The sequence below is a fragment of the Cibotium barometz genome, chromosome 19 (assembly GCF_041138505.1).
Source record: "Cibotium barometz isolate CiBa-2024 chromosome 19, ASM4113850v1, whole genome shotgun sequence".
Lineage (NCBI taxonomy): Eukaryota > Viridiplantae > Streptophyta > Polypodiopsida > Cyatheales > Cibotiaceae > Cibotium > Cibotium barometz.
In genome coordinates this window covers 26933226-26960009 of record NC_141064.1, presented here as the reverse complement: position 1 = coordinate 26960009, position 26784 = coordinate 26933226, and the positions used below count along the sequence as shown (strand labels likewise).

Sequence of the window (26784 nt, the reverse complement as noted above, 5' to 3'; positions counted from 1 at the left end):
TTTTAACTATCATAAGCAGTCATATTCCACAATTTCAACCTTGAAACCAGGTCAAGGTCCACTGCTGGAGTGCCGTGTGTTGAAACTCAATTTTGTAAAGAAAGAGTTTTGATCCCAGAATGTGTGGCAACCTGAGGTAGCTGCCCGATATCGACTCAGAGAGCTTTTCTGCGATGTCGTCTATCTGGCCAGCCCATATCAGAAACACATGTAGCCAGCTATGCCAACGGATTCAAGGCAGACTCGACTGCAATTCGTTGCTAATTTTGCATCGCAGCAAGTGGCGATGCCTTGCAAGGTCTTACTCAGTGGTGCTAGATGCAGTCATACGGCAAGTAGAACACGCTTGCTCCATGTTGGGGTCATCTGAGCAGGAGACCTTATCTCACAAGCTAAGTGGGCCTTTGGAGGCTCTCTATCACGTGATGCAAGAAGGGGAAAGATGTCTGGACGACTGCATCAGAGGAAGCTCAGACAACCATATGTGGCTGGTAGACAAGGCACTCAAGCTAGGGATAAGCACGGATGTTGTGGACCTTCATCTGCACGACCTGGTTTGGTGCTATTATGTGGTTGAGCAGGCCTTGAGGGGTGCACATCTTGACAGCATGGATTTGATGCAGGAGATGAGAAGGATCGGCGAGATTTGGGCAGCTGAAGGTGCGGGCGAAGACTTAAGCTCTGCTCTGGAGTATTTGGCTAGTGTGAAGGTAGAGGAAGGAGGAGACATGTCATGCCTTGCTGATATCATTTCGCAGAAACTGTCCCACGCCTCAGATCTGGAAGGTGTGGCAAGTGATGGTTTGCCAGCATACCTTTGGGTAGATCCAGAGGAGTTGAAAACAAAGTACAATGCTATTGGCACGGGTGGCTTTGGCACAGTCCATGAGACCAATTGGCTAGGGGGTCGCTTTTCAGTCAAAGAATTCTTCTATGTGGAAGATGACATAGAGTTTGGGAGGGAAGCGGTCATTCAGGCCAGGTTGCGGCACCCCAATGTAATACACCTTGTGTGCTGCACAAAGAACCCGGCTCTCAAGAAGTGTAGTTTAGTGATGGAACTGATGCATCAAGACCTTCGGGTTCTGATGATGGACAGAATGGGGAAAGGGTTGAATCCTCCCTTCCCTCTCCTGGTTGCAGTGGACTTCATGCTCCAGATCGCCAAGGGCATGGAGTACCTGCACAGCCTCGGCATCATTCATCGAGATCTCAAATCTTTCAACATTCTGGTAAGCTTTCCATCACATTCTGGCCAATCTAATCCATACCTTACCATGATGGGTGGTCTACATGCACATCTTAAAATTGCAGACTTTGGAATGTCCAAAGCCAAGCAAGCCAGCTCAAAGTACACCACAAGACAGACAGGCACAACTGCATGGAGAGCTCCCGAGGTTTTCGAGACCAGCCGTGAGGACGAGGTGGAAGGTGATCCCAAGGCAAAATATACGAAGAAGGCCGATGTGTACAGCTTTGGATTGGTTTGTTATGAGATCTTGACAGGAAAGTTACCCTTTGAAGGGAGCAATATCCGCAGGAGAGTGAGGGGAGGTGAGAGACCCAAGCTACCCCACCACTGTCCGCTTGCACTGGCGAGCTACATTGAGAAATGCTGGGATGGGGAGCCCTCGGTAAGACCGACCTTCCAACAAATCTGCAGAATGCTCCGATATTTCAAGGCCTCTATTCTTCTTCTAGGTGATCATCATGACCGTCATGGCGAAGCACAATGGTTATCACGGACTCTCTCCAGTGGCATGCTGACCCGCATGGAAGAAATGATGGAGCTGTCCTCTAAGGAGCCAGGTGTTTTTCTCCATCCCCACCCACTGAACATACCTTTGGAGATGTACTGCTGCTGCAGAATAGTGCTACAAGAAGGAGATGAAGCTGGAAGCGAACAACCAGGTGATCACAGATGTGTTGGTGTGCATGTTCGTCCAATTGCAAAGTCAGCATCTCTCGTTTTGAATTGTCAAATACTTCTGAAGCTTTTATTGTGATGAAGTGCTGACTTGATTTTGCTCTGCGTACTGTCCGTAGAGTAGGGTTCGGCAACGAGGAAATTCTATAAAGGAATCGGTGGGGGCTAGTCTACTTGGGGAAAGGAAAAGGAAAGGAGGGTGAAAGGCGAATAGAAGCAAGCAGAGGGGAGGAAGGGAGGCGGGTGCACAGAGTGGGCGGGAGATGCTTGGCCATGATGAGAAGCAAAAGAAAGGGACGGGGCAGAGCTGGTGCAGGAGGGTGCGTGGGATGGGAGGGCAGGGCTAGCGGCATACGCAGGGAGAGGAGCCGGCTGCCTGGTTAGGCTCCGATCATTTCGAAGGTCTTCACAACTTAACAATTAGGGGGTCACCCCGCTATCCATCTCATAGTAGAGATAACCTCAGAAAGCATGTCCTGCTTTAGCACTGATAACCTTAGAAAGCCCACACTTCTACGACGGAGCGGGCATCTATAATGCACTTCACCATGCCTGTGAGGGTGATCGAAAAAGATTTTATACTAAAAACGCCGAAAAACCTTAGAAACTTCATTTTTCATGAAAGAATATAAATTACTGCAGAGAGGGCCTTATTTTTGGTTGTTTAAAAACAAGATGTTGGATGCTTGTATAGAAGAAAATTGAATAAGGTTGCATTTCTCTTAAAAGGTACCATTCTTAAAAACTCTTGTGATTTTACTTGAATAAGGTTGCACTTCACTGAATTCTCTTTTAAAAGTAACCATGTTTAAAAACTCTTGTGATCTTACTCGACTCTCCATGAGTTTTGCAGCACTGTTCTGCCTGAAATTATTTTCTAGAAAAGGTTGGTTGCGAAAAAGAGAGGCTTTGCGAAGTGTGCAGGGTTATCCTGCAACCCAAAAGGCTAATCTGGCAGTTCGGAACCCGGTTACACAAACCGTCCAGACTATACAAGAACTGGCTATATCATTGGATGAATTGAGAGAGGCGACTGAAAATTTTGGAGCAAATACTTTGATAGGTGAGGGTTTGTATGGACGGGTTTACTTGGCGAGGCTGAGTAATGGCAGATTTGCGGCTGTTAAGAAACTCCACGGCACAAATCATGAGTCATCCGACGAGGAGTTTTTAGTTAAGGTAGGTTTTTCCTGTAGTCAGGAGTCATGGTAAGACCGTCACACACTGAGACCTGCCCTGTCGCATTTTGTACACTGAACAACAAGCTCTACGACAGGCCTCAAGGGTTTCAAGGCTGAAGAACGAAAACATTGCGGAGCTTATTGGATATTACATTGATGACAATCTACGAGTATTGGCATATGAATTTGCAACGATGGGGTCTCTACATGATATCTTACATGGTAAAAAAAAACTTGTAGGCATTGTCCACAATGTGAGTTCCATTGATGGCTAATTGTTCTCCTTTTGCTAAGTATGCAGAATACTACTCTAAAGCTTATACCAACAATTTTATAATGATATCAACTGACTCGGTGATATTTGCTGTTTCATAAAGGCCGAAAAGGTGTCCTAGGCGCCCAGCCCGGGCCTGTCCTTGATTGGATGCAACGCGTGAAGATTGCAGTGGGAGTGGCAAGGGGCTTAGAATACTTGCATGATGCGACAATGGTCCACGGTGTGATCAAATCTTGCAATGTTCTACTCTTTGGTGACTACACTGCCAAAATTGCCGATTTCATGCTCTCAACGGTCTACTCTTCGGTGAGTACACTGCCAGAACGACGACATTACACAGACGATGTCCATCCCAGCTATAGTTTGACCTCTGATTATGTTCCTCCAGAGTAAGGTTTCTTACTTAAATGCCTTGCTTGAAGTGCTTTTGATGTTTGATAGATTGTGTACATAGTTGTCTATATTGTTTTTTATGCCTTGAGGTGGGAGCTGACCCTAGGCTTCTCTCGTAGAGGATCTCAGTTGGTTAGATGCATTGTCGTCAGGGGCAATGGCAAATGGCCAAGTTCTCTTAAACGAGCCATTTAAATGTCTTTGGGCCATTCTTAGGGCTAATCCTTCTTATGTGCCCAAATTACATGGCAAGGTTCATGGGATCAAGGCCAATTTACATGGCAAGGTTCATGGGATCAAGGCCAATTAATGCATGGACGATTAAAATTCTTGGGTTGAAAGCCAAACGAAAATGCTATGCTTGAGGTTATTTGCAATGATTGAAAGCTCAAGACGGATGATAAAATAAGGTCCACAGGCAAGCCCCCAAAGGAACAAAGATTCACGATATGCTAGATAGGTTATCACATGTGAGTGGGGAGAAGGGAAATGGTGCTACCAGCTAGGGTCGTGTGAAAGAGTAATTATGTTCTGTATAGGACATATATCTATTGTTATTATGGCTCAAATTGTGGGGTGTTGTGAATTTCTTATATGAAAAAAGCAAGGTTTTGGTTACAGATAAATGCCAGATCCATGAACACAAGTGATCAATCTGTGTTTGCATAAATTCTCTTTTTTACAGTCTGACAAATCTTTACCTTCAGGTATGACAGGCTGACAGGACAGTATACACAGCCTACACAGAAGGGTGATGTTTTCAATTTTGGAGTGGTTTTATTGGAGTTGCTCACAGGGAGAAAACCAGTGGACCATATAATACCACATGGGAAGCAAAATCTGGTTGCATGGGTGAGACATGCATTCCTAGCTAGTTCATAAATTAGCAATATTGGACAATCATTATAATTATCGGTCAAAGCTTTTTGAGAAGTGATGATGTATTAATGCAGGCAACTCCAAGACTAAGTGAAGAAAAAGTTAAGCAGTGTGTGGATCCCAAGCTTAAGACGGATTACCCAATCAAAGCAGTTGCCAAGGTGATTTACCTTCTTCAGTTTTCGTTGATATTTTGGACTGTAAATCTTGTTATCCATTGGTCATGTAGTATGCTCTCCAAAACATGCACAGAGAGATTAGGGTTATTAACTTATAATTGACCGATACTTAGAAGAGTCTAATGAACCCATCATTAGAGTCCAACAACTAGCATCAAAGTAACCTCGCCATTAAAGCCAAATTATGTGTTTTGGGGTCATAACATTTTGCCACATGGATTCTGCAGTAGTAGATTAAACCAAACTAGTTGTCTTTTTGTATCATAACATTCTTGTACATGGATTTTGCAGTAGTAGTTGACCTTTGATTATGCTATAAATTCCCCTTCTAGTGTTTCTTTATTGAGTAGAAGGGACTTTCGTTTGTCTGCTTGAAGGAAGTGCCATAAAGTTATAAACATAATGTAGCATTCATTGTTTTCTGTATGCTTACAAGTTACCATCTTATCCACATAAGAGTAGATTGGGGCCAATGTCTCTCCTACCTTGGATGCCTATCCTCCTAGTGTACCATAAAAATCACTTAGCTCATATCTAGGCAGAAAAAAGAAAGATATTTTTTATGTCTACGCTGCAAGTATTTATTTATAACTCAAGGTCGGCGTAGCCCTTGTACAATTCCTGAGAATATGCCCCCTTGATCCACAGGGAGGAGATTTCCTTCTAGCTTTCACCCAAGATACCCAAGATGTGTTGTGGGATACAAGAGCCTTGGCCCCTTATTTATAGAAAAGTCTATTACAAAGGCTTTTTCCGAAAAACTGTCGAATAGCTTTTCTCTTCTCTTTTTTTTTAAAAATAAAAATAAAAAAAATACATGGTGCTTAAGCGTTTTCGAAAAAAGAAATCCCACGCTGAGTTTATTTTTCGCTTTTGGGCTGCCCGGCGCTTTTTCGCTCGCGTTTGCTTTCCTTTGCGTTTTGCTGCCCGGCGCCCACGCTTCGCTGCTGCCTGCCTTGCGTTTGTTGCACGGCACCCATGCTTTGCTGCTGCCCACGCTTCGCTGCTGCCTGCCCTTGGCTGCATTGCAGCGCCTGGCACCTGCTACGTGGCAGCCGGCTGCCTGTTCATGTGGCAGCACCTGCACACGTGCAGTCCAGCCTGCCACGTCAGCCAGCCGTCATCCCCTGCTACAGCCAGCCGTCTACAAAGCACGCCTGCAGCTCCACGTCACCTCACCTCACCTGCACCTGCACCTGCACCTGTGCCATAAGGCAGTGCCACATCAGCTGTTGACTGGGCTGACCGTTGACCCAGAGGATCCCTCAGCTGCTGCTCCTGCATCAAGGTAAGAGAAACACACCTATACATGCACATGAACAAACTTATGAGCATGCACACATGTACACACACACCAAACATGTATTTGAATCCACCAAATAGCCGGCTGCCTGCCCATGTGGCAGCACCTGTACACGTGCAGTCCAGCCTGCCACGTCAGCCAGCCGTCATCCCCTACTACAGCCAGCCGTCTACAAAGCATGCCTGCAGCTCCACGTCACGTCACCTCACCTGCACCTGCACCTGCACCTGTGCCACGTGGTAGTGCCACATCAGCTGTTGACTGGGCTGACCGTTGACCCACAGGATGCCTCAGCTGCTGCTCCTGCATCAAGGTAAGAGAAACACACATATACATGCACATGAACAAACTTATGAGCATGCACACATGTACACACACACCAAACATGTATTTGAATCCACACACATGTACAGACTTACACATGCATTTACTGGATTAAACATGATTAGTGAATGCTTAAACATGCTTAAAACATAATTACAATACTTAAGACAAAGAGGTAAAATACTCAGTCCTGTAACATACCCCCTCTTAAAACAAAGCAATTGTCCTTGATTCTTCATTCAAAGGATCTGCCAACTGAAATAGAACCTAAGAGAGCAACGAGAAAGCTATGTCTTGCCAACTGAAACAGAACATCGGAATACATAAATCGAGAGCATCCACTTCGTGAATAATCATGTCCCCCTGGATGCTTTACCTGCTCCCCTGTTGGCTGTACCAGAACAAAGCAGGAGCTGTCGGCTGAGACCAGAAGAGCGGTTGGCTGAATCAGAACCCAGGCGGCTATAGGCGCATCATTTTGATGATTTTATGTCCAGTCGGCAGTCGGCCAGCACCCCATGAAGTTCAAAAGCCTATAAAAGGCGTAGATGCTCATCATTGTAATTCATTCAACTCCATAAGAGTTGTGTCCTTAGGGTCCTAGAGTAGGACAAGTTTTTTGGGTGATGTTCACCTTTTTGTAAGAGGCAGTCTAGGGCTGCAGAAGTAGGCACCTTTTTGTATCATAAGAATATACTGAATTTCCAGCATATCTCTCTCTCTCTCTCTCTCCCTCTACTCTCTCTTCATGTCTGCGTTTTGCATCAGCATGTTGCCAGTGGTGTTTAGGGCTGAAAGAAGACCCCCAGAGCTTCTGCGTGTTACACCACAACTGAACCTGTTGAAGCGCTTTTTAAGGTAGGCTCCAAACCAAAAGCCTCGAGGTAAAGTTGTAGTATCCTCGGTGAATCTGCCAAGTCACCCTCCTCCATCCACTTCGAATCCATAGGTGAATAGCTCACAAACTTCACCAGATATCGACGTGACTTTCCCTCCTCTGACTTTTCTTTCTTTATGTGCCAAAATCTGCTCCGGTTGAAGAATCTCATCAAGTTCTTCTACGTCTGGTTGTGTCTCATCAACCTGATCTGTAGGCACCTCACCTCTGAAAGGTCTAAGAAGACTCACATGGAATGCATTATGAATCTTCCAATGATCCAGTAACTGAAGACGATAGGAAACATCACTCATCTTCTCATTCACTTGAAAAGGCCCATAGTACCGCATATTCAATTTAGGATATAAGCTCTGTTTACCCTTCATTTTTCGTGAGTCTAGCCTTCTCAAATCTCAAAAGGACCCAATCACCCAAATCAAAAACCAATGATCGACGGTGAAGGTTTGCTGCTTTCCTCTGTTTCTCTTGAGTCCTTTGAAGAGCCACATTGACCTTTTTATAAGCCTCATCCATATTCTCCACAAAACGATCTGCCTCGAAGATCTTATCTTTTGTATGTAGAATCGGAGGTACTTTCTGTTAGAAGTCATCTCCTGTCTTTACCATACACCAGGGCCTCTATTGTGGGTGTGCCCGCCCTTTGTAGGTGTTTTCTCATTTTTCCTCACTCCTCGTATTTTTCTCCATTTTTTTCATTTTTTTGTGGCTTGGGGGGGTAGTCCTGAGCTGGCAGGCGCATACATCCTTTGGCCGACTGTACCCGACTGCAGTACAGAGCTGGCCGACTGGTCTATGTGGCAGGTCGTGTAGATGTTGTACCTGTCGGCTGCCTCTGGAGCAGGTCGACTGCTGCTTGGGGTCCATATATAATGGACCCCCACAGTCCCTTGTCATATCATCTTGTATCACTTGGGGATCTTGTGTATATAGAGCAGAGTTACACGCATATCTCTCTCCTTCTCTTGTGCTGTCTATTTTCTGCACTCTACTTGCTCTTGTGGTCTCAGATTTGGTTATCATCTCCGCTGCGTATTTGGACATGGTATTAGAGTCCTAGGCTCTTGATAGATCTTGGGAGTTTTGTGAGCAAGAGGGAGACTGTTGCGTTGTTGATTGGTGGATTGTTCGGGACTGTACGGGAAGATAGGAAGCAAGAGGACGGCGGGCTGAATTGCTGGACAGCCACGTGCAGGTGTAAGTTTTTTTCCCACCCACCCACCCTTTCGGTGGACCGTCAGTTGGACGGGAACAATTACAGCATATGGAAGGTTGTGATGGAGTCTGTGCTGGAGTCATATGACCTTGCTGATTTCATTGTTGTCGGGGTTCCACGGCCGGAAGCAGAGGAAGGGGAGTTACAGTCAACCAAAAAGGACCGCGAGGCACAGGCACAGGTGTGGGTTCGTGTCAACGCCAGGGTCCGTTCATTTATCTTCCTCAACTGCACACCACAAGTAATCAATCATGTAAAACATATGACGTTGGCCAGAGGCATATGGCAGCACTTGGCTTCTCTTCATAACAGGGTATCGCCCATGAAGAGGATTTCCTTGGAAGTACAGATGCGGGTTATGAACCCTGCAAAGTCGTCGACGATGCGGGAGTATATTAACAAGCTGCAGGCCCTTCAGTAGGAAGTCCTCCAGGCTGGGAAGGAGATATCATCAGAAGATATGGCCATTACTTTGCTGTCTCACTTGCCTTCTCAGTATTCTGCTTTCTACTCCTCTTTGATTACTAGTGGCAGGCTTAGCACCATTACATGGGAGGAGCTTGTGCCCATGGTCTTGGACCAGGAGGAACAATTCACGAACCCTCCTCACAGCGGAGGTTCGGAGGCCTTAACTGGCCAACGGTTGAAAGGCCAGAATAACAACAAGGGCAAAGAGAAGGCTTCACCGGAGAAGTCTTCTGAGAAGAAGCCTGACACAGATCGAGAGAAACTGAAGGCCGAGAGGTCCTGCAATGATTGTGGCGAGAAAGGCCACTATTGGCGGAAGTGTCCTAAGCGGAATGGGAAGAGTGCTGATTCTTCAGCCTCAGCTGCAAAGACTCCAGCATTTGTGCACTTAGAGATGATGGACTCAGATGCTTCATCATCTTTGAGCGAGGAGGCAGTTGGCTTCACCGCAAAGGATACCCGGGAGTGGATTCTTGACAGTGGTGCTTCCAAGCACATGACTCCTTCCCGAGACTTCTTTTTGGATCTAAAACGGCAGTTGGATCGCATCTTCATTGGCGACAACTCCACCATTCCGATACACAGTGAGGGCCGGATGGAGATTATTCCTGACGGCAAGGGGGGTAAGCCATTGCTCCCGTGTTCTTTACGTCCCTGCTCTTGGTTTTCATCTTCTGTCAGTGCATGAAGTATGCAAGACTGGCTTTCAGGTGGAATTTGAGGAGCATTCAGTTGCTCTACAGGACCATGAGACTAGCTAGGTTGTTTGGGAAGGCGGTGTGGAGAATGGTATCTACAAGCTCTCTGCACTCTCCTCATTTGACAGGTTCTTAGGTCGGAGATCTGTGGCACTTTCGGTTTGGCCACTTAAATGTGGATGCACTGCGGCGAGGTTTCCGGGACTAGATGGTGGTTGGCTTGCCAGATGTTGCCAGCAGGCAAGGACGTTGCAGTTCTTGCATACGTGGTAAGCAGCACAGGGAATCCGTTCCGAAGCAGGCTTCCAGGTAGGCTTCAAAATCATTGGAGTTGATTCACACTGACTTGTGTGGACCTCAGTAGACACCATCATTGGGAGGATCTCTCTATTTCATGCTGCTTGTTTATGACTGTACCAAATTCACGTGGGTCTACTTTCTTTCACAGAAGGACCAAGCTTTTGCACGGTTCAAGGATTGGCACGTGATGGTGGAAAAAGAGTCTGGATTGCAAGACTCTCAGGGCTGACAAAGGGGGTGAATTCTCTTCGAATGCTTTCGTCAGATTTTGTGTAGATCATGGCATCAAGAGGGAACTGGCCAATACAGGATCGCCTTCAGAGAATGGAGTTGTAGAGCGCAAAAACAGGATTGTGGTGGAGATGGCGAGGACCATGCTGGAGCATCGTGATCTTCCTCGTCCACTTTGGGGAGAGGTGGTGGCAACGGCTGTCCATACCCTCAATCGGTCTCCAACGACTTCAGTACCTAATATGACTCCGTTTGAGGCATACTTTGGCAGGAAACCTGATGTCTCCCACTTCCGTGTTTTTGGGAGCGATGCGTATGTACATATTCCGAAGAAGCGGAGGGGGAAGCTTGACTCCAAATCCCGTAAGCTTATATTTGTGGGGTATAATTCTCTTTCCAAGGGATACAGATTGTATGATCCAAAGAGGAATGAGATTGTTGTCAGCCGGGATGTGGTCTTTGATGAGCATGTTCCAGCGCCTTAGGAGTAGTTTCTTGGAGTAGTAAGAGGCAGCCAACTTTTGCCCTATCTTCGACAGAGGCAGAGTACCGGGCTGCTTGCGGTGCTGCTTGCGAGGTTGTGTGGCTGCGGAGGCTGCTAGGCGAGATTAGATTTCCACAGAAGGAGCCCACAGTCATCCAGTGTGATAACAAGAGTTGTATAGCTATTGCTCGGAACCCGGTCTTTCATGCCCGGACCAAGCACATAGAGATACAGTATCACTTTGTACGTGAGAAGATCTTGGCTGGTGACATCTTGCTACTTTATTGTTCGACGGAGGACAATGCGGCGGACCTCTTCACGAAGTCTCTACCTCAGACTACGCTCAGGCGGCACTCCAGCTCCCTAGGGTTGGTTTCACAGCCAGGAGCTGAGAGGGGGTGTTAGAAGTCATCTCCTGTCTTTACCAGACGCCAGGGCCTCTGTTGTGGGTGTGCCCGCCCTTTGTAGGTGTTTTCTCATTTTTCCTCACTCCCCGTATTTTTTCCCATTTTTTCCATTTTTCTGTGGCTTGGGGGGACAGTCCTGAGCTGGCAGGTGCATACATCCTCTGGCTGACTGTACCCGACTGCAGTACAGAGCTCGCCTACTCATGTTTGCTGGTGGCCGACTGGTCTATGTGGCAGGTCGTGGAGATGTTGTACCTGTCGGCTGCCTTTGGAGCAGGTCGACTGCTGCGTGGGGTCCATATATAATGGACCCCCACAGCCCCTTGTCATATCATCTTGTATCACTTGGGGATCTTGTGTATATAGAGCAGAGTTACACGCATATCTCTCTCCTTCTCTTGTGCTGTCTATTTTCTGCACTCTACTTGCTCTTGTGGTCTCAGATTTGGTTATCATCTCCGCTGCGTATTTGGACACTTTCTTCCCGCCTTCCACAATCTCGAAAGGTGCCTTACTTGTTGAAGTGTGAATGGTGTTGTTGTAAGCTCCACCAAAGGAAGATACTTTTCCCATTGTTCCTTATGATCCGAAACATAACACTTTAGAAGATCCAATACAACTGAGTTGGCAATTTCCGATTGCCCATCTGTTTGTGGATGAAAAGACGACGAGAACTTCAACGAAGTCTTCATGTTCTCGAACAATGCTCTCCAAAATAAACTCGTCATTCGAGGATCTCGGTCACTGACAATAGATGTGGGCATCCCATGGTATTTGAAGATATTCGTCAAAAATATCCTCACCATTTGCTATGCATTAATCTTCTTCCTGACTGGAACGAAATGATCCTGGTTGCTGAAACGATCCACGATAGTCCAGATGCCATCATTCCCACTTTTTGTCCTAGGAAGATCAAAGATAAAATCCATAGCAATACTCTCCCACGGTCTATCTGGAATAGGCAAAGGATGAAGTAACCCAAGTGTCTTTTGATGGTCATACTTCACCTTTTGACAAATGATACAATCACGAACAAAAGCATCAGCATCCCTGCGCATAGTAGGCCAATAAAAGAATGCCTCCAAAGCCTTCACTGTAGCCTCAATACCACGATGGCCTACATAAGGCCATCGGCCTCAACTGAGATGTGACACACAATTTGTCATGCATCATCAAAAATCCTTCCTTGAGAGAATAATGGTCAACGCGCTCTCCTTTGGTCAAATGATAAAAAATCCGCTCAAAATCTGAGTCATGAGCATACTGTTCTCGCATATCATCAAGTTCATGATGAAAGATAATGGAGACGCGGCCACATGTGGTTTCCTAGACAAGGCATCCGCTACCACATTCTTTTTGCCATCCACATGAACAATCTGAAAGTGAAACATGGACAAAAAGTTTGCCCATCTCATATGCTTCTCTGAAAGCTTCGTTTGGGTAAGGAAATAGCGAAGAGTCTGATGATCACTCTGAACAATGAAATCAGCCCCAAGAAGATAATGCTTCCAAGTAGAAAGAGCATGAATAATCGCAAGAAGCTCCTTCTCATATACTCATTGGTTCCGTTCTGCTGGTGACAGAGTTCTACTCTCTTAAGCAATAACATGTCCATCCTGCATAAGAATAGCTCCAATGCTATTCCCGCATGCATCACACTGTACCACAAAAGGTTTATGAAGATCCGGTAAAACCAAAACTGGACCAGTGGTTAGCTTTTCCTTAAGCTTGTTGAAAACTTCCACTTCCTTTGTCCATCGGAATTTTACATCCTTCTTGGTCAGGTGACGTAAAGGTGAAGCAATTTCTGCAAAGAATCGGATAAACCTCTTCTAATATGAACAAAGTCCTAAGATACTTCTCACATCATGAATAGTCTGTAAATCCGGCCAATTCTTTATCGCTTCAATTTTTGCTGGATCCATCCTAACGCCATCCTTAGACACTATATGCCCAAGAAAGTGAATCTCCTGCATGAAAAATTCACTCTTCTTTCCATTGACAACCAACCTATGCTTTCTGAGTTCCTCAAACACTTTGGTCAAATGCTCCCGATGCTCCTTCTCTGAGTGAGAAAACACAATCATATCATCCACAAAAGCACGGTGGGGTCGAAAAATCCGATCCATCATCCTGTTAAAAGTCGTTGGAGCATTCGTAAGACCAAAAGGCATGACCAAAAACTCATAGAGTCCAAAAGTTGTCCTGAAAGCTATCTTGTGCACATCTTCTGGCCTGATGGGAATTTGATGATATCCACTCTTCAGATCAATGCGACTGAAGTAAGCTGCTCCTTGTAACCGATCCAAAATATCATCGATTTGAGGTATAGGGAATCTGTTCTTGATGGTAATCTTATTCAGTGTCCTGTAATCAATGCACATCCGCCAAGAACCATCTTTCTTTTGTACCAAAAGCATTGGTGAACAATAGGGCGAAGAGCTCGGCTGAATCAAACCTTTGTCCAACAGATCACGCACTTGGCTCATAATCTCTTCTTGTTGGGCTGCACTCACCCTATAGGGTGGCTTATTCGGTGGTGAACTTCCAGGAATCAAATCAATCCCATGATCCTCAGGCCTAGCAGGCGGCGATTCCCCCGGCAAAGTCTTTGAAAAACAATCTTGAAAACTTTTGAGAAAGTCCAATCTTTCCTTATCCAACTCAGACAGGTTAGAATCTGTGGTATCCTGATTCTCTTTGACAAACAGTAAGTAAACAGAAAGATGCTTCTTTATTAAACGAGAAATGGCCGAGGCCGATACAACAAGAATAGATTCCCCTTTAAGCTTTACATCAAGAGTGTGTTCCTTATTCTTATTAGTCAGAGAGATTTTCCTATTGAAAGTATCTACTACCGCTTTAACCTTATGGCACCAAGGCATACCCAACAAAACATCACAACCCTCCAAAGGCATTATGAAGAAATTATCCTCTCTGTCCGTGTAAGTCTGCACACTGAGACGTAGTTTCCCAATGATCGGTGTAACCTCCACCGAATGTCCAGGACAAGCCAAAGTAGCCTCATGCAACACACCCATCTCCTCTGGTTTGCTGCAAGCTCGGGGGTGATGACGTTTTCACGAGCCCCAGGATCGAAAAAGATCAAAACCTCCTGATCTCAAAGTCTTCCCCATGCTCTGCATAACTCTGAAGATGCATCCCCTTGCTTCAACCCTGTCAAGTTAGGTACTAGTCCAGTAGACGGTTTCTGCTTCTTTGCTTTAGGCTCTTCCTGTGAATCATCTGCGTTTTTAGGTGTTCTCTTCGGACACCTATAGTACCGATGTCCCGCTTCTCCACAAGAGAAACATTTGTTGCCAGCTATAAGCTCTTTCTTTTCTTCATCTGTCCTTTGAGGTAAGAGCTGAAATTTTCTCTTCTTGGATTGCCCCTTCTCTCGTGGTTTAGTGTTTTTGGTCTCTCTTGACTCCTTTGATACTTTCTTGGAGAAGAGACGTTGATCCTTGAATCCTGACATCTGACCAGTAAGCATGGCATATCCAGTTTGAGCATTTTCTATCATTTGAGTCATATTAATGACCTTTGTTTTGATGCAATAATCTCGAAGCTCCTTGGGTAACCCACAGCAATAAGTCTCTACCTACTCAACTAGTGACACGGGCCTAAAGGATGTGATCGGTAGTAGAGCATCCCATGATTTCTTGTTATATTCTTCCAGATTGCTACAATCTCCGGAATCTAATCGATGCCAAGCTGTCATAACATCCACCTCAAAAGTCTGTGTTAACCATAAGGAAGAGAAGATTTGCTTGAACTCCACCCAAGTGCTAGGTGCTATTCCCTGATGAAGAAGTGTCGACCACCATTGAAGAGCATTACCCTTTAGGAAAGAAGCTGCCTTTCATACCTTAGATGCCTCTGTGAAGTCACCACCAGAAAATGCCGCATCAAACTGTTGAATGAAGGTGAGAGCCTTCAAACGAAAAGAAGAAGAAGAATCAGGGTATGGCTGAAAATTGGGGTAGATGGGAGCCGAATGTTGAGGCTTAACTTTCTTCTGAGACCCATGCTTTCGTGGTTTAGAATCGGCTTTGAAGTTTTGTGGAAAACGTGAGTCCTTCGCGAGTTCCATTAATCCCTCCATCAAACTCTGCATCTTTGCTTCATAGGTGGCATCATCATCTTCAAGTTTTGGCATATCGGAAGGTATTGTAGGGAAGAGTGGTTAGGGTTAGGGTTTTGGAAGGTACACCAACAGGAGGCGTGTGTGTGAGAGAGGAACACGTTTGCTCATATGATGATAATAATAAAATGAAGTACAATAGCCACATATAAAAGATGTGACCTAAAGTGTGTTCACATGGTCCGGCCATAAACTGTGCCACGTGGACCAAATCACTTATAAACCACTATAAGTGAAACTAAGCTAAACTGGGGGGGAAAACCTCCACTAACTGAAGTAAAAAGTGCCCCAGTAACCTACTGATGATCACTAGCACTCCCCTGGGTGCATACACAGCATAAAACCCAACAAACCCCCCTGGAGTGATATGTGATCACTGTACATCATCCACCAAAAGGAAACAAATTCAAAGCATTGTGGAATGCTTCTAATTTCGGACGTGGTAGTGCCTTGGTGAAGATGTCTGCCACATTCTGATCTGTAGGGCAGTAAATCAGACTGATATCACCTGCCTGGAGTCTCTCCCGAACAAAGTGATAGTGAATCTCAATGTGTTTCGTGCGAGCATGAAACACAGGATTCCTGGCCACGGCAATGGCACTCTGACTATTAGTATAGATAGGTGTAGGCTCCTCCACTGAAATATCCATATCAGTCATAAGACGACGCAACCATACACACTCAACGGTAGTAGTGTAGGCTGCTCTGTACTCTGCCTCACAAGACGAAGTGGCCACTGTGGTCTGTTTCTTGCTTAGCCAAGAAATACATGAAGAGCCAAGAAAGAAACAATTTCCACTAGTGGAATGTCTGGTATCAAAATCACCAGCCCAATCTGAATCGCTGTAAGCATATAGCTGCATGTCACCCCCCTCAGGATAAAGCAATCCAAGAGACAAGGTACCCTGCAAATACCGAAATACACGCTTCACAGCTTGCCAATGTGACAATCGCGGGCTGTGCATGAATCTGCTCAACTGAGATACGGCATACTGAATAACTGGCCTGAAGTAGATCTCCTCGTGTCTGGATCTCCTCCCCAATTTGAGTCACTCCAACCGTGGAGTCGGACTCCATCCATCAATTCCCCTCCTGTATAAAAGAGTCCAAGATCCTTGGCATGCTGCAGAAACCACAAGATACACAATCCTGCCTCCCAAAGAGTCATTTGCAAACATGAGCTCAACAGCCTCATCAGGAAGCTTCCGTCCAATCTGGTATCCATCAACCAAATCAATGAACCATTTTGCTTCCGAGTCAAAGAGACACCATACTGCTCACAAGGATCAACACCTGTTACGGTGGGAAGCCAAGTCCTGGAAACTTGCTGAAGACCACGCAAGGCCTTCGCCCCCTCTGAATCCGGAACCACAAAGCCTGGAGAATGTGCAACATCCACCTCCTTCTGCAAGTAATCAACTGCCACCTGCTTGGCTTTCCAAGAGGTCCCTGTGGAAAGAGCTTCCTCAACTACAAGAATTTCTTTGTCCCGAATACTACGAGACATTAGAGCATAAGTTACGTGTAAAGTTTCCTCTGATTGACAAACACAAGAACTACCAACATCTGTACTGGAAAGTTCCTATCAACTGTTGCCATCATCTGGCAAGCTATCCACCATCTGGTCTAGGAAAGCCTGCACCTGCAGCATATCCACACTTAAGTGGCCATTACCAGACTGTCAGTCATCACAAAACTGAGGACCTGGGAGAGAGTGCTGAAAGTTTGTAAACTCCATTCTCCACTCCACCTTCCCAAACTACCTGGCCTGTTGCCTTGTCCCGGAGAGCAACAAAATGCTCATCAAACTCCACTCGTATGCCAATCTTGCAAACTTGATGCACTGACAACAGATGAAAACCAAGTGTGGGAACATATAACACTTGGGAGGAATGCTTCCCCCCTCTGCCATCGGGAACTATCTCCAACCTTCCCTCACTGTGAACTGGGATAGTGGATGTATCCCAAATAAGAATGTGACCAGAATACTTGTAGAGATCCTGTAAAGCCGAACGGGAAGGAGTCATGTGCCTGGAAGCACCACTGTCTAGAATCCACTCCCGAGTATCCGTTGCGGAGAGTCCTCCAACCTCCTCCCTGCCTGAAGAAAATGAAACATCGGTGTCCATCACCTCCAAGTGCACAAAAGCTGGAGTCTTCATGGTTGCTGCTGAGGAATATTCCCCCTTCTCGGTGTTCCGCTTGGGACACTACCTCCAATAGTGGCCTTTCTTGCCACAATCATTACAGGTCCTCTCTGCCTTTAGTTTCTCGTGGTCAGCGTCGGACTTCTTCTCAGAAGACTTCTCCAGTGAAGCCTTCCCTTTGCCCTTGTTACGGCCTTTCGACCGTTGGCCAGTTAAGGCCTCCGAACCTCCGCCCTGTGGAGGGTTCGAGAATCTTTCCTCCTGGTCCAAGACCATGGGCACAAGCTCCTCCCATGTAATGGTGCTGAGCCTGCCACTGGTAATCAGAGACGAGTAGAGTGCTGAGTACTGAGAGGGCAAATGGGACATCAACGTTATGGCCATATCCTATGACGATATCTCCTTCCCAACTTGAAGAACTTATTGCGGAAGAGTCTGCGGCGTGTTAATGTGCTCCCGCATCGTCAACGACTTTGCAGGATTTATAACCCGCATCTGTACTTCCAAGGAAATTCCCTTCATGGGCGATACCTTGTTGTAAAGAGAAGCCAAATGCTGCCATATACCTCTGGCCAGCGTCATATGCTTGATATGATTGATTACCTGCGGTGTGCAGTTGAGGAAGATAAATGAACGGACCCTGGCGTTGACACGATCCCATATTTGTGCTTGTGCCTCGCGGTCCTTTCGAATCGACGGTAACTCCCCTTCCTCTACTTCCGGCCGTGGAACCCCAACAACGATGAAATCAGCAAGGTCATATGACTCCAGAACAGATTCCATCATAACCTTCCATATGCCGTAGTTGTTCCCGTCCAACTGACGGTCCACCGGGAACGTGGGGAGTGTTGGGATCTTCACATGCTTCTCAGCCATCTCTAGCAAATTTGCCATTGCGCGGGGATGTAACTGAAAAAGTTTGGGTGGGTGGGAACAAAGAAGTGCAAGTGGCTGTCCAGCAAATCAGCCCACCTTCCTCTTGCTTCTCCTCTTCCCGAACAGTCCCGAACAGTCCACCAATTAGCAACACAACAGTCCCCCTCTTGCTCACACAAATCCCAAGAGCTATCAAGAGCCTAGAGCTCTGATACCATGTCAGAATATGCAGCAGAGATGATGACCAAATCTGAGAATACAAGAGCAAGCACAGTGCAGAAAATAGACAGCACAAGAGAAGAAGAGAGAGAGGCATGTGTCACGTGCACACCCATCAGGTGTACAAGTGGCATGGCATCATCAAGCATTAATCAGGACATCTAAGTATTATACAGGCATATATCAGCATAAGCATGTATATGGGGGTGTTTCAGCACCAACATCAGCACCTTAGTCTTCATGACCATGTAAGGCATTCATTTGCATCAGGTCAGGGTTGTTAGCACTAGCCGACAGCACATTAGCACCAGCGGACAGCATGGTATGGGCAGCCGACAGCCTTCTAGGCATTTATGACAAGTCGTGAGTATCTGGGGGGCTGGCCGACTGCAGCAAACTGGCCGACCAGCAGCCATGTTCCCATATAAATAGAAGCGCATCCATTCAGTCCATGATATCTCAGTTCAGCAGTGGTATCTCCTCAGCGTTTCCTTCCCAGGCAACAAGGAGAGCATCAGCGTTTTCAGCATTCATCAGTTCCAAGCATTCCCTTCAGCGTTTCCTTCCTAGGAGACGAGGGAAAGTCAGTGGGATAGCAGTTCATCCAGCATATAGTCATCAAATCAGCATATTCAGCATCATAGGCAGCATATTCAGCATATAAGTCATCATTCCTACCTCCTACATAGAGGGAAGCCGGCATCGAAGGGTGGACCTCAGCATTGGAGCAAGGAACAGTCCTCATCTTCAGCATTCAGCCCATCCATCTCATCCCGGGAAGGATCTTCATCTAGGACAGCATCATAGATCTATTTAAATCTCATTGTCACCCATTCATTTAATATAGCTGCATTGCATTGCATTGACACTATTGGCCTATCTCTTAAGCATCATTAAGTGCAGTTTAGTTAGCCTAAGGTTGTGTTTACGACGGTCAATCCCTCACATGTCACAGTGTGTAACTCTGCTCTATATACACAAGAAGATCCTGAATACAATACAAGATACAATGGCAAGGGGCTATGGGGCCATTTTATATGACCCCAAACAAGCAGTCGGCCTGTAGAAAGGCAGCCGACAGGGACTGAAAACTCCACGACCAGCAAAGTGCACCAGTCGGCCAGCTGTATCAAGTCGGCCAGCAACTGTGAGAGGTCGTGGACCTGAAGAATCAGTCGGCTAGCTCATGGGCCCTCCTGCCAACACATGGCAACCACCCAAGCCAAGAAAAATAGGGAAAAATGGGGAAAAAAATACGGAGAGTGGGGAAAAATGAGAAAACACCTAATAAGGGTGGGCACACCCACAACAAAGGCCGTGGTGTATAGGTATAGACAGGAGATGACTTCTAACAGATGCTTCTTGTTCCGCCATGGAGTAGATGCAGAAGATTAGCAAATGTGTAGGGAATTAAGGAGTGCAGGGGATTACAGATGGTTGCTAATAGTGGGTGGATACTATAAGCTCCAGCTTTTGAAAAGCACAACTAACTTTTTGCCCACGCATCAAGCATGCAGGCTTTTATGAGTAAGTACTCTAAAAAGTAAGATTAACAAGGCACGTAGCTTTTGGTCCTCTTTTCCCCCCCCTCTTAAGCATAAAGGATACTTATATCGAAATATGCCCAAAATAACACGTAGCTTTTTTGAGACGGCCATCCATACTGCTCATAAAGTTTCATATAGGCCTGCAAGTTTTGTCCCACAGGTCACATTTCCCTATTTAGAAGTGGGACATGGGTTCATGCTTTTCCTAGATAATCACTCACCCATCCTGGTAGACTGTCCGGTTGTCCTTCTTGCACCTTTTTGAGACCTCCTTGTTTGAATTACTCTCTCTCTCTAGGGTGGCCTTTTTCTGTTATAAATGAAGAGAGTAATTCAAACAAGGAGGTCTCAAAAATGAGAGTAATTCAAACAAGGAGGTTCATGCTTTTTCATTGTGCCACCTTTTCTTAAAGACGGAGGAGCTTTTCCATTGTGCCACCTTTTCCAACTCCCCAAGTTCTTTCAATGTTGGGTCCATGAATTTTATGATTTAGGACCTTTTACTTTCCTCCTCTCCTCATGAGTATCCTGCACCACATTGGCTCGCTTGTGCTTGGCTGCAATGTCTCGACATTGAGATGCCATTTTAACATGCTCTTCAAGATTTACTTTTTTACCCACTCTAGCATTATTAACGGCTAAGTGCATACTCTCTCTGTCTCTCTTTAACCTGTGTTGTGTACGTGGATCCAGATGGCAGCAGTGGCAGCACTTTGTGTGCAGCATGAAACAGATTATCGCCCAACTATGAGCATTGTTGTGAAGGCCTTACAAGCATTGTTGTGAAGGCCTTACAAGCATTGCTTATTTATAGGCCGGCAGCTGCAGGTGCTCCTCCAGCCTGAAGTCTAGTCAAGTCTGTGTATTGTTAACTCTTAAATTCTATTCCTGTTATGTAATCACAAGAATTTCCTGAGCGGGTTTTTTTTTTGGGGGGGGTTGTTTTCTCACATATCCCCATGTTGAATATGGTTCTAAAAGTTTACCTCACCTATTTGTGAAAACACTAATGTCATCTATGCACACCAAGTACGCGTCCAAGAGGAATGTTTGGATACTCTTCAGTTCTTTTCTTGTTTTGGATGGTTATACTTCCAAGTTCGTGTGCTAGTTGGATTGCCAGGGTTTTGTCAAGAAGGATTATAGGACTGAGAGACCAAAGAAGGATAGTGTGTGTGATTGATGATGAAGAGTCATTGCAAGCACCACTTGCTTCGGAGATGTCTAATAAGCACATAGCATGGAGACACATTTATCATGTTGACCTTGAGGACATAAACCAGTGCAAGGTCGATAAAGAAAAAGACCCAACTCATCGCGGTGGTCATGGGGGATGCCTAATTCGTGGCTCTTGCCCGATGGTACGTGGTCCTTGCCCGACCATGATAATTGGCTAATTGTTGGAAGGGGAAATCGGCTCCACCCACTTGAGTGGGCCCCGGGTGTGTACGAAAAAAAGAAGAAAAAGACCCAACTCACTTATTTTTGTGAGCCTCTCAGTCCTATTGTCCTATGGTTTTGGGTCCAACGTTGTCATAACATTTGAAACTCTCATGGTGCATAAGTATTTCTCATCTAATTATCCTTATTAATAAGAAAAATTTGGGGGTTAATGTCATTGCTACGCTATGGTGTTTGCATTGCTCACCATTTTTAGGAGTCTTACACAAGGAAAAGAGCATGGAGCAGTAAAATCCATGTTCTTATTTTACGGTACTGTCAGTGCATTGATTCGTTATGGCATTGTTGGTCTTACTTCTTTTTTTGGGGCTTATTGTTGATTATGATTATACACCCTCAAAACTCAAGGAATGGATCATAAGCCACTTGGTTGGTCGCATCAGTGTGATTGATGACTAGGTCACTTGTGTTGTTGGTTTTTAATGCGTTGTTAGTAGGACGGTTTGACCAGAAGGCCACTCCTTACAAACATTGGTCAAAAGCCACCATCTTTGAAGGCAAGTGATTGGCTAGAGTCATACGATTGAATGGAAACCAACTTCCACCTAGAATGAAAAGGCTCTTCATTTTTTGTAAACTCCCTTATTTGGTCTTCTTGCTTATAAATCATCTCCTAGATCCCATGCACATATTAAAAAATGTAGCCAATGCCATTTGAGGTCACTTAATTGGCTATGGAAATAGTAAGGGTGCTTGAGAAGATTTGAAAGATGAGGGTTTAATGGAGCTTTACAAAAGCTTGGAACAAGGTCAGCAAGATTGAACACGATGAAAATAACCTTGTTCATGCCTAGTGCAACATCCCTTTTAGGAGCCAACATCAACTTTGAACTATGAGTAGCTAGTGATTCACCTAGCAAACCCCTCCACAGAATGATCAACCTCTGCACTATAAGTTCTACAAAATCGGGGAAAAAGGGGTACACGATAAGAAGGCTTAAAGAAGCCTAGGTAGAGAGCTAATTGCTTCGTATAATGGCCCCACCAAGGTCAAAAAAGCAATTTCGTTGGCCGCAAAAGTAAAGAACCTAAACCAATGTTTATTGTTGCAAGGACCTCACCCTTGAGCAAGAAGGAGAACTGATAGCCTTGCTCAAGGAATTTCATGATTTTTTCTCAGAATAATTGATATAAATTCCTTTAGAAGTGTGAAACACACCATCCCTCTCCATGAAGGTACAAAATTATCCACATAGAGGGAATTTTTTTTGTACGAGCTTTATCTTGTGAGATTTTCTATCACTCTCCCAAGAAATTGCAAGCTTTTTTGTGACAATAATTTCTTAAAAACATGACTTTAATTTATAGAAAAACATATTCATTGACCAAAATATATTTCAGGTTGTCAAGATCTTGACATTATTGGAAGGCATTAGATGTAATACATATTATGACAATTTTCAAAAATATATTTCAGGTTGTCAAGATCTTGACACTATAGCATGACAAATTTCAAAAATAAAACTTTCATTATGATATAACAAGACGTTCATCTCGACAAGATAGAAAGGCATTATATCTAATATGTATTATGGCAATTTTCAAAACCAAAGCTTTCATTAAATATTATGGCAATTTTCCATAGATGGTGGGATGTAAGTGTTCACAACCAAAAATGGATAAAAGAGTAGTGGTCTTTGAGACAAAATGTTGTTCCTAGTAGGATGGCTAAGTGCTGATGATATATCCATATCAACTGAAAGTGTGGGATAATGTATAAACATATGTACATTTTTATTAAGCCCCAAGACACACAAGAAAATATAATATAAATGCTTCAATGCTAGGTATGGTTTTTTGGCAGATTCTCTTTTTTGGAAATCTAGGCATGTGCACATTGGTTCATTTTTTATATGCACATCATATAGAACCAACTCCTTAGAGCCATCCATGGCCACATGAAAACAAACGTGGCATGTGCACATTGGTACATTTTTTATATGCACATCATATACAACCCCCTCCTCAGAGCCATCTATGGCCACATGAAAAAAAAACATGTTGTGTAGGGTCCATTACAATTTCTTCCATGATGATAGTAGCTCGCATATCTTCAGCTTTGTTGATTCTTTTTTCAGCCTCCTTAGATACCATAGGCCTCCACCTTGAGAATGGTGTTGTGCTATGATGAGCTCCATAAGTCATGGGTGTGGATTCTGATCCATGATGCACATCACTATCATATAGCCACTGCGAGTTTCACTTTGACATGCACTCCTTATGCTTGCACTCCCATTACTCATCACTCTACAATATCAAGACCCAGGTACTCCTATAGATATTATGATGATGGGTCCATATTAAGGATGAGCTAGGTGGGAGGATACTGACGTGTGGTGTATAGTTTGGACACTTCATCCTCAGAAAGTGGCATGACCAACCTGATGATAAAAAGAACTACATTATTGAGTAGCTCCATAGAGAGTTCCCTATGCCAACCCAACATTAGGAAAAATTTGGACTCACAAACTAACCCTGTAAGGGCTTTCTCTCTCTTCCATGAATCAAGGAAAAGTGTAAAAATAATGTTATAATATGAGTGGGCTAATTCTTCACTCAAGAAAGTTGGTTAGCTTTGCATCCCCAAGTATTGTGGACCCCTCTAGACCATCGTCGGCTTTTGGTAGAAATGGCACATAATTTTATTGCTTTTCAGCTCTACAAGTAGACCAAGTGCAACTTTCTCTTGTACATGTCCTCTAAAGCAAGTTTTATTGAATTTCTTGTAATTGGCATAGAAACGATAAGATGTCTTGTGGCCTTCCAATGAACCAATAAAATAACTCACTCTCATGGTGCATTGGATGGATATATTAGTAGTTGTGGACGTTGTCCAAATATGACCATCAAATTTTTGTTACATACCATTTACCTTACCAAACATTGGAGGAATCTCCATGATGAGATTATCATTGTAAACCCTTGGTGCTTTTGTCAGGAATCTCCATGATGAGATTATCATTGTAAACCCTTGGTGCATTGGATGGACATATTAGTAGTTGTGGGCCTTGTTCAAATATGACCATCAAATTTTTGTTCCATACCATTTATCTTACCAAATGTTGGAGGAATCTCCATGATGAGATTATCATTGTAAACCCTGGGTACTTCTATCACTTGTATATTACATTCTTTAAACTCCCAATTTGAGATCTCAACACATTGGCCTTGTTATTCTCCACCATTAGCCAAGGGATGATAGTCTTCCCATGAACTTTCTCTTCATATGAATCCTCAAGGTTAATTTTAGTAGACCTCTCATTACCCTTTGGAGATGTTGAGGTCCTACTACCCTCCGAGTCTACAAGTGTAGACTTCCATTGCTCCTCAAAATCTACATTGGAAGACTTCCTATAGCAAAGCATGAAGTCTACGAAGAATGGAAACTTGAATTGATTGGCCTCTTTTGAGGCTCACAAAAATAAGTGAGTTGGGTCTTTTTCTTATCACCCTTGCACTGGTTTATGTCCTCAAGGTCAACATGACAAATGTTTCTCCACACTATGTTCTTATTAGACATCTCTGAAGCAATTGGTGCTTGCAACAATGACTCTTCATCATCAATCACACACACTATCCTTCTTTGGTCTCTCAGTACTTTTTGAAGGGCTTGGTTCATTGATATCAGCCACACTATTATCAGCAGCAGCAGCTGATGCATGATTAACAAGCACATATCTTCTGGACATGGAGGCCTCTAGAATATAGTGCTCGTGCCCTTCACTATCAATCCTTAAATGAAACTTCACCTCTAGCATTGGATCCCCCTCTATGATAGTGTTGCGGTAAATCATCTTATCGGTACTAGGAAGAAGGCTTTGCAAAAAATGTGAACTTACAATGACTCGTCCATCTCTTATAATGGAATAGACCAACCCAACTTTGCTTGATCAATAACCCACTCAATCAAGGCCTCACTATCCATATTGAAAAGCTTAAAGAGTTGCCTTTGACCATACTAGTTCTCACGCCAAAGCTTCCTTTTGTCAATACTGAGGGTGTTAAAAAATATTTTTTGCTATAGGTGAGTGGTATCTGCTAACCCTTCTAGATATTTTGGAAGCAATATAGATTGTAGTAATGAATGCCCAAAACCTCTCACATGGGGGTCAGCCATGTACTATCGTAGCCAAATTGGTTTATGCATATTTTCCCACAAGCTTGGCAGAGGAGCAGAAAACACCTCAACATGTCCAGAGTGGAACAAAACTAGTGTTCCAGTGCTGTTTGCTATAGTAGTAGCACAATTTACAAATGACTTCATAGTGAGATGAGAGATGGTATATGACTCTCTGCCTTCCTGATCACGATGGCTATATCTTTGCACATGTAAGGAAGGCTGAGTTTGTACTACATCACTCTTATACTATGCTTCTAGACTTTGGCTTTGTATATCCAAATGGAGAGGAGGTAAATGGCATCACCCTTTGTCTTTTGTCATTCACATAGTTCCTTGCATACATGGTGCTTATGTGTCTATGAGTGATGTGTCCTATAGGTTTTTAGTTTGCAAGGGGAGAGGTTGGTGTACCTACATAGGTAAGGTTGTCTAGAAGATAGTACCCCATGGTTATACAATGTCATTAGAGGAAATCAAATGGTGTTGTTGAAGCCCATTTATTAAACTTTACATGTTCATGTCTTGGTAGGTGGATTGGCTAAACATTCATGGGCCCAAGTGATTGTATCATCGAACCTATTTGCAAGGTGTGGTGGGTTAGCAAGGGAGTCAGTGGATTTACTTTGTCATTGTCTGTCCATTGAGAAAGATGAGCATGTTGTTAGACTTGCCTTCACGATCTCTCTTCTGGGTCTAGATAGTGGTGATGACGATGAGTAGTAAAAACATTTAATGTTATTGTAGTTTGGAAATTATGTACTTGATATTTTGACATACACTTTCGATATTATGGTCCTTAATTTAGATATAAGCATTTACTTTGTGATGTGTTGTTTTACACAGGTTTGGTGTTGATATAGGTTTCCTTGTTTTTTGTTTTGTTATCTTCTTCGAATTACGAGGGTATGTTGCTTTCAATCATGCTGGGACATGCTTTTTTGGTTTATTTATGGTTTGCTTTTAGATAGATAGTTTTGATGAGGCAAAAAGCTCAAATGAGAATAGAGCCCTAGATCTTATATGGACATACTATGAACAATGCATTTGTCAAGCCAGAAGTAGAGAAAATCTATCTGTTTCGAGCATTTTTTGGTAGATTTGGGCC

At 44.3% G+C, this 26784-nt stretch overlaps 1 protein-coding gene across 7 annotated transcripts; it reads left to right on the top strand.

The window, feature by feature from the left end:
* On the top strand, positions 1-26467 carry LOC147628390 (uncharacterized). 7 transcript variants are annotated; one of them, XM_086813483.1, is made up of 8 exons: positions 1-1911; positions 2781-3106; positions 3204-3330; positions 3486-3605; positions 3708-3774; positions 4486-4630; positions 4732-4818; positions 20792-21102. In XM_086813483.1, the coding sequence occupies exons 1-8, from the start codon at positions 174-176 to the stop codon at positions 20882-20884; spliced, it is 2703 nt and encodes a 900-aa protein (XP_086669609.1). In that variant the 5' UTR covers positions 1-173; the 3' UTR covers positions 20885-21102. The 7 variants fall into 7 exon arrangements, 6 of the variants coding, with proteins under 6 accessions (XP_086669609.1, XP_086669607.1, XP_086669608.1 ...); XM_086813481.1 differs by having other exon boundaries at positions 3486-3774; XM_086813482.1 differs by lacking the exon at positions 20792-21102 and adding an exon at positions 26209-26467 and having other exon boundaries at positions 2-1911; positions 3486-3774.
* The last annotated feature ends 317 nt before the right edge of the window (positions 26468-26784 follow it).